Genomic DNA, 18,523 nt, shown 5'->3' with positions numbered 1-18,523 from the left:
ATTTCTGCTATGCAATCAGTAAGTGAGGAGGGTGAAAAGGAAGCAGTAGGTCTGCTAGTGAGATAGAGCTGGGTGTCATCAGCATAACGGTGGAAGCTAATGTTATATTTATGAAAGATATTACCAACGGGAAGATCCCTGGGGCACACCTGAAGTAACAGCGGTGGGTTGGGATGTGAAAGTTTTAAGCTGAACAAACGGAGTGTGGCCTGAGAGGTAGGATCTGAACCAATCTAGTGGAGTGTTGGCAATGCCAATCAAAGATAATCTATTGAGAAGAGTAGTGTGACAAATAGTGTCAAAGGCTGCACTCAGATCAAGGAGGATGAGAATATTAATTAAACAAGAATCAGCTGCCATAAGGAGGTCATTAGTAATTTTTATAAGTGCCATTTCTGTACTGTGGAGGGGGCGAAAACCAGACAGGAACTGTTCATACAGATTATTTTGAGATAAATGAGAATGAAGTTGAATAGCCACCATTTTTTCAAGGACTTTGGAAATGAAGGGTAGATTAGAAACAGGACGAAAATTAGTGAAATTAGTCGTAAAGGTGATATAACACAGTGGTAAACATGCCCCTGTCCCAGCTTTTTTGGAACGTGTTGCAGGCATCAGATTCAAAATGAGTGAAGATTTGCAAAACAACAATAAAGTTTATCAGTTTGAACATTAGATATCTTGTCTTCGTTGTGTATTCAATTGAATATAGGTTGAAAAGGATTTGCAAATCATTGTATTCTGTTTTTATTTACGTTTTACACAACATCCCAACTTCATTGGAATTGGGGTTGTATTATGTTTGATGAAACAGTAGATAAGTGTGTACTGTATATGACGGACAGCCGGGGCCCTTTCCCATTCGGGATGCTGTCATAAAGGAAGGACTGGGGGAGCAGATGTGCACAGGGCACTACTTCCCTTGGAGTGCTAAATGGCAGTCCCCCTGGGTTGTAGCAGTGCCTCAGATTCCCATATGGCTCCATGGGAGTTGGAGTTTAACACAGACCTGTTGAGTTCTGTGGGGGTTACCAGGGGGACTTGCAAAGCCCTACTTTGTTGGGCTTCCACATGTAGTACTACCAATTGCAGCATAAAAGTAGCTGCCTGCCTTCATTCGGGGTGCCAGAGTTGGGAGGAAGAGGGATGAAGCTGGCCAGAGGAATGGAGGTGGAAGGAGAGAGAAAAGGAAAGAATGAAAGAAACAAAGTGCTGTGTTGGGTTGTTTATTTGTACTGTGCTGTGCAGGTAGGAAACTTGGGAAACGTTTCCCACATCAGAATAAAAAACGTGTGTTGCAGAGACTTGTGTGTGGTATCTGTCTGTGCCAGGCTTGGGGAGCTGGTGCGCCTTCTAGTGGCCACAATATACACACACTTATATAATATAGTTAGTGTAGGGCAGTGTGTGTCTACAAAAGAAAAAAGGTTAAAGGTTATTTCCATGCTGAAAAGGACACCTGAAGAATATTGAAATATCACCTTGATACAAGTATTATGAACCTTTGCTGTAACAAATGAAACTCGTCTCAGGTGCATTCCATTTTATTGGTTGTCATTGAGATGTTACTACACCTTATTTGGAGCCCACTACTGGACAATTACTTTTATTGCATATAACTAGGAAATGACATAAACCTGTTTATATAAGGTCTCACATGTGACAATGTGTGAAGAGTCAAAATCGAACCAGGTCAAAAGAATTGCCTTCAGAGTTTAGAGACAGGATTGTGTCAAGGTGGAGGTCTGGGGAAGGCTACAAAAAATTCATGCAACATTGAAGACTTCCAAGAACACCATTGCCTTCACCATTCTTAAATGGAAGAAGTTTGGAACAGCCACGATTCTTCCTAAAACTGGCCACCTGGTCACACTGAGCAAAATATTCAGGAGGTCCATTTCTATGGCTTATGTAAATGGTGGTGGAGGAGACGTTTTATAATGGTAAAGGTGATGGTAGTGGAATGTGTGTCTTGATTAACTTGAATCTTAAATGTTGTTTGATAATGTTAAATGTTTGGAAGGCTGTGGTAGTAAATATAGGGTGCCAGAGTGGGACGGTAGTCCTCATTTTGAAAAATATGGACCAGACTGTATGTTCCAGTTATGAAGAATCACTATCAACTATTCAATTCCCTAGAATTTCAAAGGTGAACTGAAGAATTAGAAATGTCACACCTATGGAATACACAGCCAACTCTTAGATGGATATTTAAAAGGATGTGGGAGTTAGCCACACTTCTGCTAAGTTTTACTTATTATAAGAAGGTTTAGAACATAATAACTTGCTGGAAGAGATACTGTACATGAGTTTGGGGCTCCAAAACTGCTGGAGTGACAGGTGTGTCCATATTTTTCATGTTCTGAAGATTTAAGCGGAATACCAGAAAAATACCAAATAAGCACTTTATTTTATGTAAAATGCTTTGCATAATATTGCTTGTTAATAAAACATACTTTAACATGTTAATTTTACTCCAATAGGCAGAGAGGTGGGGAAAGGATGATCAGAAGCTTCTTAAAGCAGTAGACAAAGGAGATGTGAACAAGGTCTCAGCAGTCCTTTCTCGGAGAACTATAAAGCCCACCAAACTTGATGAGCAAGGGCGTTCATCGTAAGTTTTACCTTGATGTTCATTAATTTTTATTGATTAAAGATGGCCCAGATATGCAGTGGTAGCACTGCTGCATCGTTACAAGGAGGCTGGGAAGCAAGGGCAGTACTAGAATGCACTACTCTGGTCATTTGAAATTCGGGGTTGGGCTATTTTTCTCAAGTAATGTTGACTTTGTGTACCTAATAAAACCAGTCAAAGCCTCGAAAGTAATGCAAGATTATTAAGGATATGTCATAAAATTCCATAGATGATACTAAATGTATTAATTTTATTCAATCAATGAAAATCAAACCAATATCTAGTAACAAAAAATCTATTCCATAAAACAGAGTTAGGCTATAAGAAATTTGAACAATTTTAAAAATCAGTTTCTTGAATGCTGAACACAATAATTCTAAGAATAATTTTAGAAAAAATGCATTGAAAGTTTGTCTATTAAAAGTTGCAAATCTCTTGCACCAAAAAGCAGTTATACAAAAAGAGTTATTTTCTAATCAGCTTCTTGACTAGAATCATTCTCAGAACAATTTTCTTAAATCAAAATATTACTTTTAAATTTTAATTTCATTCACAAATGGAATCCAAGAAAAATTAATAGTTAAAACGTAATTCATGCACATTATTTACATTTGCTAACATGTTTGTTTTTTACCATTCAAATTAGGAAAATCTGTCTGTATCATATGACAGCATCAGTTCTCTGGTTCCCTTGGCAAATGCCTTAATACATTTATCTACATCTAAGGGGTTAGTTGTTGCTTTCTTGTGAGATAATGTGACTAAATTGGTCTTTCTGCTCTGTATCATTGAAAAAAGAAAAAGAATGAGAATTCAGGACAGAAAAGAAACTCACATGATGCTGTAGAAATGCCAATTACCAGTGAAGTAACATACAATTTATGTAACTCAGGATGCTAGCCCTTATATTCCTGTAGGTATTTACACATTTACCAGCCTTACACATGTCCACAGCACAAAAATTGCTGCGTGCCAGATACTTTCCCAGTTCTAATAGCTATGCCTGTTTGTTTGACTCAAAAGCCCTGATGCATCTCTACAGATATTCACTGATGCATTTTTGTCTTCTGCTGTATCTGGGAAAATGTCATCTTTATTTTCAACAATGGTCCTTGTTACAGGGGTATCATAATGCTATCAAATGTAGCTTCTGTGAAAGAATCCATGAAGAGAACAAGACATGGCTTTTCTTGAATTGCATGAACTACTGTCAGGGGCAACTGGTGGTTGTAACAATGTATGTATGGAATTTTTCTAGCAAGCTTTTTTTGGCAGAAGAGCATGTACATCACCCTTTATTCCACTCATGACCGCAGCACCACTGCTGCTGCACTCACTAATAATATTTTCAGTTCTATATCCACAGTAACTGAAAAGTAGGAATTCTACAACTAATTTCTCTAAGTCAAGTACACCAATCAAATGCTATTTAGACACTGAGTTACTGAAAAATCTAATCATGACTGACAGATTACACCGTTTCTTGTTCCATCATATTTAATACAAAACCCATAAGAGTGCATTTTCATAATTGGACTTAATTTGGTTTAGCACCAAATTTGCTAGTGTGGCAAGATTTTCATTCTGCATTTCTTCTCTGCAGGTTTCACATGGCAGCAATGCGAGGTGCTGCCGAGTGTCTAGAGCTGATGCTGACTCACGGAGCAGATGTTTACGCTAGAGATGACAATGGTAACTGAATATTTCTAGCACATATTTAAAGTACTTTGATATTTAGTTTTTATTTGCCAAAATTTTTTTTTTCTACCCATAAAGGTTTAATTGTATTTTCATCGTAGTTGTGATAAATTGTAATTTCATACATTGTTTGTGCAGAATTCATAATATTTATAGTGTGCCTGTGAAATTATGCAACAGAAATGTCCATAAGAAAACATCTAGCACACTGAGTATAAATGTGAGATGGCCATTCAGAACGATATGAAGAAACCAATGGTTAGTCTATGCAGTTATACATGTCCAGCTACACTAGAGATATGTTTATCATCACTAATTCTTAAATATATTACTGATCAACTATAACAATATTGAGCACCATGTGATCTTCAAATAATCTCATATTTGTTTCACAGGCTGTAGTGCTCTTCATCTTGCTGCAAAATATGAGCAACCTGATTCCATTAAAGCTCTCATTCAAGTAAGTTATTTACCATTTGTAAAAGTATACCTAAGCTGTAGTACAAAATCCAATTTAAACAAATATTTGTATAAGAAAAATTAGAAATATACAGTATATTCAAAACTGACAAGAAATTAATTAGTAAATTCATATATATACATTTTTTCTTAGTTTACTTTCCATTAAAGGGTTGTGTGAAGCTAAAGAATATTTTTGACAAAATTTGGCAAAAGGAAAGAGCCAGTTCTATGTACATCACAGTCCACACTTCAGCTATGCATAATGGACTAATATATAGTTCCCAAGTAACTTTATGTGTACATGTTTATAGACAAGAAAGGTAATACCATCTACAGAGAAAAGCCACATGGACTTGGTGAGAGCAAGCACAATTTACATAGACAGTTCAGACTTGAAATTAAACCCAAGGCCCTGAAGATTAGAGACTACAGTGCTAACCACTGTAGATGACTGGATCAACTAACTAATTTTCTGGTTCAATCAACCTAACCACCACCAATATAGTGGTACTTTAACACTCATTTGATACTCACCATTCTTTGAAATTTAAGACCTCATGTTATGGAATATTTGCATAAAAGAAAAGTCCTATTGAATTTCAAGTATGGCAATAGTTGGAACAAGATTATAACATTGACTTGAGCACTGGTTTCCATCATTCTTATACAACAAATGACTGCTAAATCTTAATCAATTATAGTGTAAAGATATAAGCAAACTGTAACTATGATGACTGGCTTCTTACTTCATTAACTACAACCCTATATAATTTGGTAGTATATTGATCATTGCTATATTTATGAGCTAGTTACAGAAAATAACTTTAAATTCACATGCATTTTCCTATTTTCATGAAGCTTGTGTACAAGTAACTTATCTGTCTTTACCTTAATTATTACTAAATGTAAGGTAGTTAGTTCATTATAAAATGTAAATATTTTCTTATTGATCTCCATATGCCTTTTTGATAGTGAAAAAAGAATTGAGATTGGAGAGACACTGACATACAGGCATTTTTATTATGTCACACAATAAGCGCTTTATGCAATGTGTTCCTCTCATTCAAGAAGTTCTCTTATTTGCTGTACACTACACTAGCAATATGTTTACCATTTACCAACTGCTTTGTGTTTGAGAGCTTTTATTTTTAATTACTATTTATTTTTAATGAAGATTTCCTTTTGTGAACTAAAGGCCCCTACTTGCTGGTTCATTATGTTTGTAATGGCACAGCGTTAATGCAACTCATGTAGTTTACTTGTTTAACTGCTCAATTCAGATTCACTGTATTTGTTATTTAGTCCATGTTAATATACTGAAAGGACATGTAGGTGTTGCCCTTGTATTTTTCAGATGATATATACTGCATTTGCATTGGTTTAAGAGTAGCTTAAAAGTAAAATAATCAGAAATGTGATTATTGTCTCTGGGACATAATGAGTAAACAAATTCTTTTACAATCTGGGAGAAGAAATTAGTGATTTACAATAGATTGCTTTCTTTGAGATAGTACAACAACTCTGGTCTGTAATAATGGACAAATGTGAAGATGGGTTTGAGGGGAGAAGGCAGCATAAATTATTGTGGCTATAGGTGAAAAAGAGCCTTTTACCACACTAGTAAAATTAGGCACCTAAAAGTTCTACTGGACAATGCTTTGTTTACAGGTTAGTGTATCTACTGATTGCCGTACTCTAGTAAGAAGCTGTACTGCATTAATTCATTGTAAAGTGTCATTATTATTTAATTATTCAAGTGAAATGCATGGTCTATTTCTCTTTTGGCTTTATGCATTTTATCGAACATGAAGCAGTGTATAGTGTTTTGTGTCTCAAAGACCATACTAACAATTCCTGAAGTCTTTCTTATAGTATATGTTACTGTAACATGCTGTACAAAATGGATTAAATCATATAATATTCTTTAAATAAACTGAATTACATAAGTAAACTATGTCGCAAGTATTAATATTTTGTTTGTGGAGTGTAATGAAAATGAAAAATAACATTGCGAATCAGAGTGTCCCTGGAGTGCTTTTCAACTAAGAACTAATATGTTATTTGTCGGGATACTTAACGTAAGACATGCATCACTCTCACAACAGACCCTACCCTAAGTGTATTAAATTAAAAGTTATTACAAATTAATAATAATACTTTTAAAGCCAAGTGGACCAGAAATAGCTTGCTGTATGGTTGTAAAGTTTGCTTTAGAGATAAAATCAGATCTTCAAATTAATTAATTAAACTATTGTTATTTCCTTCATTAAAAAGTGCTGAACAATATTGAGCTTTATTGTATGTATTTGTATCACAGCATGGAATCCCAGTGGATTTAACAGACAACATTGGACGTACAGCTTTGCATTACACTGGTACGTTCTCTTTAATTTTTTTAATATTTTGAGTATAAAAATGATGGTTATTTCCTTGTAGACAAAAATATGTTTCTTTTTTATAAACAATTGGCCTGGAGTTCGGCAGAAATTACATATTTTCATTCCAACAAATAATTATATTTAATTAGACTTCTTTTTCAAGTGTAACTTCTATTATGACCTTCTAAATATATTGTGTCAATTCAAAACAATCCAAAGAGGACTTTAAAAAGTATGAACACATTTCCTGAATCTAATTTTTTTAGATTTCACTCTTTAATTTGTTTAGAAATGTTTTGTTTGTGCATATCACAATTTTTCAATGATTACATAAGTGAAACTGGCATTGAAGTCAATGCTGATTGTTAGCATTCGGTCTCATTAACGCTTATAATGTCTTCTGTTTTTAAAAGTAATCCATTCTCTGTTCTAGGTTGTCCTGGTTTTGAGGTGGACAGCAGCACCTCACTTAATAATTTTTAGGATAAGCTTACTGCCACTTGCCACTCTTCCAAGTATTGCACTGGCTTCCCAGCAGATCCCAATTGCTTGTTAAATGGTTCGGTTTTTGCAGGGCGGTCTACCCTTTAGTATTTTGGGGCTTACTGAAAGTGTAATTTCTATACTTCTACCTTTTTTCTCATTCCCCTTACTACGGCACATCATAAAATAACAAGTCCCACTGAATACTGATCCACTGGAACCATTATATTCATATTGGCATATAAGAAAGATCACATTAACAAATTTAAAGTTCTCTCATATGCCAACGTGGATTTCTGGTTTTCTCCCTGACATCTGATAAACCTTTCCACTTCCCTGTTCAACTGTTCTGCCAGGTTACCTCAGCCTTTTATTTACACTTAACAAGCCCTGACAGTGTGAGTGTTTTCTATTGTATTACTGTATAGAAATGGGAAATGAGCTGGAGTTTTTAATGTTACTTTAGTCCAGGTATAAAACCAATGGACAGGTTACACTGTGTTACTTGGTGGAAAATTATGAATATTTTATTCCTGAACATAATTCAAACTGTCTTTTATCTAGAAATAAACAAACTAAGTAGGAGTGTATTTTGATCAAATGAATAAAAAAGAGCTTGGGAAACACAAAGTCAGATGTTGGCAGCTGCAAACTGCACACTGCATACTTTCTGTTATTCTTGTTTAATGTAGTTAGATTATAGTGTAAAACAAAAATTGACCTGTGTAATGTCTGTGAGGAGTTTTAATGGCTGCTTCTTGCTTTTAGCTCAGTCAGGATGTGTACCATCATCATCTTTATTATGCAGTAATGGAGCACCTGTTAATAAGCCTGACAGGGTAAGAGGAACTGCTTTACATTTTAGGTACATGAACTGATACTCATTCAGTGTATACTATATATATTCTTCATACAATTTACAAACTTAGAATTGCATAATATTTATTATTTCATATGGTATTTGCTGCAAAATCATTTTCAGACGGATTTTTTTTCAAACTGTTCTTACAGCTTTATTTTCTTAGGTTCTTATACTGTTTATGAATTAGTTTTTATGCATGGTTTAGGCTTCCTGTTGTTAATCATCATGTTGACTATAAAAAAGAAAGAAATCAAATTACTAATATTAAATTTCTTAATACAAAAACTAACTGTATTACCTGATGTGACCAGCATTGCCCAAGAAATTTCCTAAGATCATGGCTTCAGTTATAGTGCAGTCAGTTACTTGATGTATCAGAAGTAATAGGTAATATGATTTTTTTTCTCCTTACCAAGGGCTAATATTATTACTGTAGTTCAATGAGTATCTCTATTTTCTTGGTGGATACCAAGTGCAGTAGATTTACAAATCTGCCAAATTTCAGCTTTGTTAATAAGCAGAGCATACTGTTTTTGTTGAAGAAACAGCAAATGAGAGGATGAGTCAGTCAACTTTGCATTACTAGTTACTGGTAGGGAATATTAAATATATTACAATTGTAGTTTCCAATTTTATTTTACAGACCACAGATATAGCCTACCTACTTTACTGTCTAGCATATTTTCTTAACCCCTTTTATTCAACTTTTTAAAATAGGTAGCTGCAGAAAAGAGCATTAGGTGACATATTACCTGAAACTTCATGTGATTTTCAAATGCTGCATGATTTTTGTTCCCTTTAATGCAGTTTTCAGCAAATCCATTTTTTGTTCTAACATACTTTATAGTAGGCACACTGTATAATAAGATAACCCTGGTCACTTAGATTATTCTGCATTTGCATTGAGTGATCAAATAAAAACAACCAATTTTTAATAATTTTACCATTGAAGACCATTTTAATTATATCACTTGTCTGAAATGTAGTTGTATTTAGTTAAATCATCACTCAAGAAAAAAAAAGCATTGTGTTATTTCTTAAAAGTATTTTGTTATCTGGCAATAATTGCATAATTTTGCAAAAAATTGTTATTCTGCAATAATTAATGCATTTTTTTTATTGCTAATTACTGTTGTTGTCATCGTGTACACATGTTCTCCAGTCTAGTAACTGTAAGTGATTGAAAGTTTAAGCACACACACACAAGCTTTGAAGTGATGTTATAGCTATATACTGTATTAAATGTGGTGGATAATATGTCCAAGCAGAAAAGAATATGCAATATGTAAAATCTGTATCATGTTGACACTTTTTCTATAGTGTCGTTTCTTGTGACTGAAGACAGAGAGATATAATTAAAGTTAGTAAAAAATATTTTATTAATACACACCAGGCAAAGGTAAGATGACAGAGAAGCACAGTCCTAGGACACCTGCCCTTCATCTGCTTCGAGGGGTCGGTGTCCCAAATCTTTTATAGAGCCTTTGTCTTATGACTTTAGTTGCACAAGAATTTCAAACCGTTACATCTTACAACATTTTGCTTGGATCAGCATTTACCACATCCTTTAAGTTCATCAATTGGTCACTTGTGGTTTTAGTTCATCAGTTGGTCACTTGTGGTTTTTTGTTTGTTAGGAGAAACAAGAAGTTGCACTTGTCATTTGCACTATGGACAAGACGGGGTCTGCATGGCTTTTGTCACATACACCAGATTGATCAATACTGTTTATTATTTTTCCACAATCAGAAACAAGTAATTAAGTATGAGTTTAGTTTTAATCCAGTTACTTGCTATAGATACTACTTTGAAGCAGGATGATCTGGTGGCACAGTGGATTCATGTTGTTTACATCACAGCACATGAAGGACTAAATATTTTTGACAAGTGAGAAGTATAACTGATGCGTTTCCAATATTCAGTGTTGAAAGAGCTAATCATCTGCAGTTAAGAACTCACTGATACAAATTAATCCACAAATGTGTGAAAAGAACATGCAAATCCCATGCAGATTCTGGTGCTGTAAGACATGAATGCTAGTTCTGTGCTACCTCTGTGCTTATAATTTAAACCATCTGTACTAAATTTACTAAACTTTAAACCAGTTAAAACTATTTTTATACCTATAACTTTTGTTCAGTTTTTACTCACTTGATTGCACGCTATGCACATGCTTACTCTCTCCCAATACTACAATAATTATCCCAGAAGCAATGAGCTCAAGGCAGGAAACATCCTGGGTCACAAGTTCATTGGAGGGTACACTCATACATACATTCACAAAGTGCCAACCTACGGTGCCAATAATTAAAAATACATGTCTTATGGGGATGACAGAAAAAAAACAGGCTAACTGTAAGGAATCCGATAAAAGACACAGAGGGATGGAAAATACAAACTCCACACAAAGAATGGACACAGAATCCAAACCCTGGATGTTAAAATTATGAGGAAGAAGCACTACTATTGCTCCATAGTGCTGTTCTTTATCTCTTTTTAATACATCCAATAAGCATCAACCAGCCCAAGGTCATCTAATACAAAAGATTAAAAATGCTGCACTTCACCAACTGGAATAATTACAGTAGATCTGAACTAAAATAGTTTATAATAATTGCAACATAGCAACTTTTACAATTGAGAGGAAATAATTTACCATGTACATCCAATTTTTGCAGCTTTTAGTAAACTTATTCCCTTATATGATCCCATAGTTTATAGAATACTAGCTGTGTAGCTACTTAATTTTCATGACTTGGCAGCTTATCCCAGACGCATGTGGCTCTATAAAAAGATCTGCTCGCTGCTAACCTGAAATGCACTTCTCCTTGTTTTTTAATAGCATCCTCAAATTGTGTCTTGTGATAATAACACAAAAACATTTTGTGCCAGCCAAACTAGATGAAACCTGGAATCTTACTGAGCTAAAGCTATTTTTATTTCATGAAATAGAGTAGTCTTGTTGCAATTTACAAATGTGCATGTGGAGTTTCAATGGGTTTTTAGAATTACCTGTTGCTGTACCTTCATTGTGTTTATCATTTTCATTTCAGTTGTTATTAATCAGAATTAATTGTTTGCTGACATTTGTAGCAAAAATGATTTATTTGAACATGCAAGACAGTTCTTGTCTGTCATCCACCAAAGACCTAACATATTTAACAAAATATTAAATCCTAATAAAGTTGGCTAAATTAGTGGAAAAACAGTCATTTACAGAGGCCATGATTTTATAAGCGATTCAACCAATAACACTGCAAATGCTGTTGACTGAGACAATCACAGCCTGGTGCCTAGTACACGATATGCTTTTTAAAACACAAAATTTCAGCTTAAAATGAAAAGTGTAGAAGCTTAATGTTCAATAAGATGAATACATTATTATTATTATCATTATTAATAGTATTATTACCATATAATTAAAAACAAATTGCTGGAATATTATAATGCGAAATTAAAATATTAATATTACACAATATTTTAAAATTACAGGATTACACAGGCATCTTGGGATGCGCCTTTCCTGGATAAGTTAGTAATTTTCTCATTAATGAAAATAATAATGTAAGTTTTCCCTAAACATTATATAATGTTTTGGATTTTCCCAAACATGCTTATTCCAATGCAGGGTTACAGTACGCTGAGTTGCAAGACAGAAACTAACCCAGGACAGAGTGTCAGTTCATCACGGGATGCACACTCGAGTACACATCACTCACTTTGGGTCAATTGACTGCAACCAATCAACCTCCAGATAGCTCAGATGTGAAGTAAATATTGAAGATAATACCACTAAATTATTGAATTTCTAGATGTTTTATATGAAAAAGTCTGGATTCTGTAATATGAACCTAGGATACATTCAGAAATGTATAGTATGACAAATACATTACTTTAATCTATTATTGTTGTGCAGTTGCACTAATTATAAAATCAGGCAATTGAAGCAATGTACTATATGCTTTCAGTATATATACTGTATATGAAATAACATTCTCCAACTACTTAAAAGAGTTCAGGGTTGTAAACAGTAAAATCAAAACTCTGTGATGCACCTTGAAATGGTGTCCACCATACAGAGATGCTACTATACGCTGGAGAATCATGTCTACTTATTCAGGTGCTAGCAGTCTTCAATGTAGTTTTCTCTTTTAAAATATAATCTCTCGATTGTTGTTTAGCACTTTTTCATTGGACAACTCTTTGTAAGTTGGCAACTTTTTACAATATACACAAACTTACATAAAAGTTTAGTAGGTCACTGCAGGGTGTGGATTTGAGAATCTGCTTGTAAATACTCCTTTGGTATTTTTTCCTCTGCAGGACGGACTGACAGCACTCATGATAGCTGCTCAAGAAAATCAGCAGAGTGTCTGTGAAGAACTACTGCAGCATGGAGCAGATGTCAACACCACTGATCACTGGGGCAGGTAAATACAAATTCAAGAAAACTCTTGGGTATGTTTAATCTTAAGCTTTTTGTATTCTTTTGGAAAAGTTTGAGCATTTAACTTGTGTACATATGTTATGTATGTGTGAAGAAATGCTATTTTTTCCACTGACTACAAATCTAATTTCCTAATTGGGTACAAAATATTACTAAATAATTCAAGAGTCAAAACATGGTTTCAGGTTCCAAACCACAGCAAATTTATTTTCATTTCATTATAATGAGCTGAGAATGGCACCCAGTTCAGTGTTGGTATCTACCTTATGCATGATGTTGCTGGCAAAGACTTTGCCTCTCCTTTAGCCCTTAATTGGATTAAACAGGTTCAGAATGCTGTTCCATTCTGCACACTGAACCCTGAATTTTGCATGTCTCTTCACTTCCGAACACATATTAATGTAGAACTCTTTTACTTGATAAGAACTTGAGGGAAAAAGATTTTTTATGCTCTTCTCACATTAATACAACATTTGCCTTTTATACACAAATACTTTCTTTGGTCAGATGGTATAAGAGGCAGGAGGTGTGGCGGAATGGCCCCAAAACACATTTGGTGTGCTAATACAGATAAGGTGGAAAGTTGCCTGATAACCAACTGCCAATTTAATGTATACTGACATTATTAGCCAATGCCAATTCTTTACTGTGATTATTTATTTTGGTTTGGGCACTCTGGGGTGCAGTGCTGCAAAAATTATTTGACTTCTTCTTGAGTCCCTCTATTTCTGCAATTTTTTTAGTGGAAAAACAAAGTCATGTAGGATCCAAATTCACATCCAAAGAACTATAGGCTTCTCTTGTCTCAGCAAAGATTAGCATAATTATAAAGCCAGTAGGCAAAGTGGGCTTTTTGGTTAAAAGCAAAATGAATGTCACTGCTAACAAATAAGCATCCAAACAGTTGTCTTGTACAGTATTTGCTTATAAGTACCAAGATTATCTCATGCCTTTTGTGGTTATAATTCTATGAACATATTAGACACCCTTAGACAACATGGGTCCTATTGTGTATGACATAAAGAAAACAATCACATTTTATTAAATTAGCAACAACCACTTTTAAAGGTAACAACATGGGTTTTGTATTTGATACATTTTAACCAATTGTGTAACAGTATTATCACTAGTACCAATAATATGTGAGCAGGGCAGATGTTAACCATTCATTAGCTAGCAGCCTTCTGTGTGTTTTTTTTTCTAATATCTCTGCTCGAGGTTACTGGGGAAAGCCCGAGTACAACAAAATGAGGTGTTAATAAATGGGGATTGGCTTGGTTGATGGAAAACAAAGATGAAGAATAAAGCCTGGAAACCTGTTATTACATGTACCCAGTGCTTGTAAATGCATTTTATGTTCTAACAAGCTGCAATACAGCACAAATTTAATAAAGACACTGTTACAACACAATGCAGATCCAGCGCATGGGGAAGCTATTCATGTTTTCTAGTGTATGTTAACATTGTCTCTACATCAATTACAAATCGAGAATTCAATCAAAAATGGGGCGGCACGGTGGCGCAGTGGTAGCACTGCTGCCTCGCAGTTAGGAGACCCGGGTTCGCTTCCCAGGTCCTCCCTGCGTGGAGTTTGCATGTTCTCCCGTGTCGGCGGGGTTTCCTCCGGTGCTCGGTTTCCTCCCACAATCCAAAGACATGCAGGTTAGGTGGATTGGCGATTCTAAATTGGCCCTAGTGTGTGCTGGGTGTGTTTGTGTGTGTCCTGCGGTGGGTTGGCACCCTGCCCAGGATTGGTTCCTGCCTTGTGCCCTGTGTTGGCTGGGATTGGCTCCGGCAGACCCCCGTGACCCTGTATTCGGATTCAGCGGGTTAGAAAATGGATGGATGGATGGATGAATTCAATCAAAAATGTGTTGCCACATTTAATGCAGAGCAGGACCTGTCATTCATATTAACGCAGTCACTAATTGCCTTGGATGTAAATGAAAAAAGTCACAAGACCGAAACAAGCTTTCCGTGAGAAAGTGGCAGTATCCTCATTTCCATTTACGCAGAAAAAAAACAAAAAACGGTACCTTGATAAAGAACAACTCATTTCAGTTGCAGAATTTTAATCATTTATAATCAAAAAGAATGAGGAAATATCAGACTTCACTTGTCTAAGGATATAAATTTTGTTTTATTTTACAGTTATTTTAATAACTCCATCTGATTATTCTCAATCCTTCAGCAATATATTTCAATTATTTTCTTAATGTATACTGTTGCCCTTCCATTTGTTTATTTTCATAAAAAAATGTAATCATTTTAAAGAGTTTCATTATTTACAAATGTACTTAACATTCAAATGTTGCAGTTTTCTTTTTCATTTTTATTATTGTATTAATTAAACATTTATCTGTCATTGTGAAAGGGAGCACTTTGAAATACTGAAATACTCATTGCATATGTTCATTGAAATGTGTTTAGCACTTGAAATTTGTTGATTGTTTACATTAGTTCATATTATAGAAGGTTTGCACAAATTCATTTTTGTCTTCTTTTGATTACTGTAGATTTTGTAATAAACCATGATCCAATGTTAATTATCCTCAATTTAACATTTCAACCTCAGGAATTTTTCATGATTTAAATTCTGCAGTACTCTACAATAAGATCATCATACGAACAGTCAAACATGATGGTGGTGGTAGTTAAATGGTGTTAATATGCTTTGCTGCCTTAGGACCTGGACGGTTTGCAATGACTGAATAAACTTTGATTTCTGCTCTGCACGAGAAAGTTCTTAATGAGAATGTCTGCTTATCTGTCTGTGAGCTAAGCTGAAAACATGTTGGATCATACAGCAAGCCAGTGATCTGAAGCAAAAAAAGAACTCCACATCAGAATGGCTGCATAGAATCAAAACTAAAATTCTGGATTGGTCTAATCAAAGTCCAAAAACCCAACAGAGATGCTGTGGCAGATCCTGAATTGAGCGCACGAGAGAGTGAGTTTGGGAGCATGCACTGATACACACTTTGCTGCACACAGCACAAAACGAACCACCTCAGGATCCCAAATTAGGACCTGAACGCAGCTGTGCAAAGGGTGACACCTTAGTACCACACTAGTTTAAATGGAACAGTGTGAGTTTTTTACAGTGGTTGGAGTGCCAGTCCAGCCACCAGGTTTTCCTTCAAAGTTGGAGAACTAGCTTGCAGGGCTGGATGCAGGTTGCCTGAAATTGAGCATTAAGGGTACGGTCACAATCCCTATATTTACACAGTGCTGGTTGGTGTTGGATACATTTTTTTCATTAAATAAATAGCATAAGTTAGAAAACATGTGGGTTTCTTTCTCAGGTGCCCGTTATCTAATATTGGAATTTAGTTGTAGAACTTAAAACAGTATCAAAAGTTTGCAATACTAGAGGAAATCAGGAAGGAGACAAATTCTATTTCATCGACTTGTTACAGCACTGTGAGAAAAGAGCTGCTTGTGGTGTTTATAAATAGGAAATTTGTTGGTAGAGTTTGGGAAAAGTCAGTATTTAGGAAACCAGAAGAGCAGGCAAGTATTTGATCAGGTTCAGACCTGAAAAAATAGGACAAAAACTATGAACAAAAGAAGAAGAATAAAGTCTTAGTTGTTAGGGAAGAGCTTAGGTTACAAATCTAAGAGATCTAGGCAAGAAACATTACAAGGCACAAGAAAGTAGAAATTGACTTAATTACCAGTCTCCACCTACTTCTAAAGAACTTAGTAATATAAAGCTCCAATGGTGCTAAACAGGTTATCAAAGCTGCTACACAATAGCTAAAACAGGCAGCTGTGGGCAAAGGTGTGCTAATGGGCAAATATTATAGTGGATATGATCAGGAATGTGAACAAGGAGAAAGTAATATGAAAAATGAGCAGCACCGACTTTATATGGAAAATGTGAGACTATACTTACAAAAGATAATGTCCACTCTTGGGTGAAATTGCTATTCAAACAGCATAGAAATCACTATGAGATCAGGTAATAGCTCCTTGGATTTTAGGCAGCTTTCTTGGTAGAGAGAGCTATTTTAATTTAGCAATCTTGAATTACATTTACCAGTAAAAGGAAAGACAGTGCATTGATGAAAGAATGAATGATATTGCACAAACTAAAAGTATTACAAATGGTAAAGTGAAGCAGTCATTGTGCTAACACATCCATTTTGGTAGAAATCAACATTTTAAATAACGAAATGTATCCTCTAACAGGACAAATCAGTAATCAGGCAGGAAAAGGTCATCCATCTGCATCATGTATTGCCCTTAAGCTAATGCTTGAACAGAGAGCATTCTTCTGCAGCATGATCAGAATGGTCAAATGTCCCTCTTCTTTTTCTTTTGTTTAATGGTGGTTGGCAAACCAACTCAAGTTGCAATACTGCCATCAGTTGGTCAGGAGTGTGATGCAGAAAGAGAGGGGGGAAAAAAACTATAATTAGAATTTTTTTTTTTCCAATTAAATGCTAATAACCCTATACTAATACTGAACTTGTTGTAGATTATATACCACACACCCTAATAAAATATGCTCTACTGTCTCTAACTGATACTCCAGACTGATGCTGTCCTGTCTTGAATACTGTATAATTTAATCTAATGTGCCGAATTCTGAGGTGTGTTAATATAATTTCTTCACTTCTTGTTTTGCCCCCTTTTGCCAAGGATCCATCCTTATATCCTATACATATGTCTTCCCTTACCATCAGTGTCCCAGATTTTTGCCACATGTCATCAATTTTCAGTCTAAATTGACTTTTAATTTCTGATTTACTAAATGTAACATTTAGATCAATAAATAGTTGTTTAGTGGCTTTTTGCCAAATCATCAACTATTTCATTTCCTTTGACTTTTTTATGTCCCGGGACCCATAATAAGCTAACACATAGACCCGGTACAATGCTTGACTCACTTCTAATAGCAAGTCTGGCCTTACTAAAGAACTGCCCGTTTAAATGGTCCATAAGACAGCAAAGGAATCAGAACTGATAAGTACCCTGTTTGGACATAGTTCTTCTATCTATTGTAGACCCAAAATATTGGCTATCAGTCCAGTAGTAAATAATCAGTCTTTTCTTTATATATACTTGTAATTCTTGGACACAAAAAGCCAATGCTGTCCAGTCAAGTTATCTTTGGATTCATCCATAAACATCCTTAACATCCCATAATAGTTCAGAATAATATATGTATTTATTATCATCTTTTCAGACAGACCTTGACTGTTTGAAAGGTGTATGCCTATTTTATAAACAATTAAAATTTACATAACAGTGTCAATCACACATTTACTCTGGTTAGTTTGTTGGTTTACACCCAAATGATTTATATAAAAAAATGTCTATTTTTATACCTTCTAGTTCTTCTTATACTCTTAAGGTTTAGCCACAAGCCTTGAAATTTTCAAATCCTTGAAATGTCTAATCTTGTTGAATACAGGTCATCTGAACTATTAGTCCTTCAGTGCATTTTTTGCATTACATTTTTGTCTGTGTTGTTTACTTGACCTTAAAACTGGTTTTCTGATATGCATGAACAAGTTTCTGACATGTCTTAACCATTTTAGCTATTTCTT

The 18,523-nt window shown here is 34.9% G+C and overlaps 1 protein-coding gene across 3 annotated transcripts in view; it reads left to right on the top strand.

The window, feature by feature from the left end:
• LOC120528224 (ankyrin repeat domain-containing protein 35-like) overlaps nucleotides 1-18,523 on the top strand; it is an 81,539-nt gene that overhangs the window by 19,795 nt on the left and 43,221 nt on the right. For all 3 annotated transcript variants that reach the window (XM_039752351.1, XM_039752343.1, XM_039752334.1), the window contains exons 2-7: nucleotides 2,484-2,614; nucleotides 4,239-4,327; nucleotides 4,729-4,793; nucleotides 7,113-7,170; nucleotides 8,425-8,495; nucleotides 12,842-12,948. In XM_039752351.1, coding sequence (XP_039608285.1) covers nucleotides 2,484-2,614; nucleotides 4,239-4,327; nucleotides 4,729-4,793; nucleotides 7,113-7,170; nucleotides 8,425-8,495; nucleotides 12,842-12,948 — 521 coding nt within the window. The remainder of the gene's footprint in view (nucleotides 1-2,483; nucleotides 2,615-4,238; nucleotides 4,328-4,728; nucleotides 4,794-7,112; nucleotides 7,171-8,424; nucleotides 8,496-12,841; nucleotides 12,949-18,523) is intronic.

This window comes from Polypterus senegalus, chromosome 1 (assembly GCF_016835505.1).
Source record: "Polypterus senegalus isolate Bchr_013 chromosome 1, ASM1683550v1, whole genome shotgun sequence".
Taxonomy (NCBI): Eukaryota; Metazoa; Chordata; class Cladistia; order Polypteriformes; family Polypteridae; genus Polypterus; species Polypterus senegalus.
The sequence above is the reverse complement of the archived record's forward strand: the minus strand, read 5'-3'. Positions and strand labels throughout refer to the sequence as shown.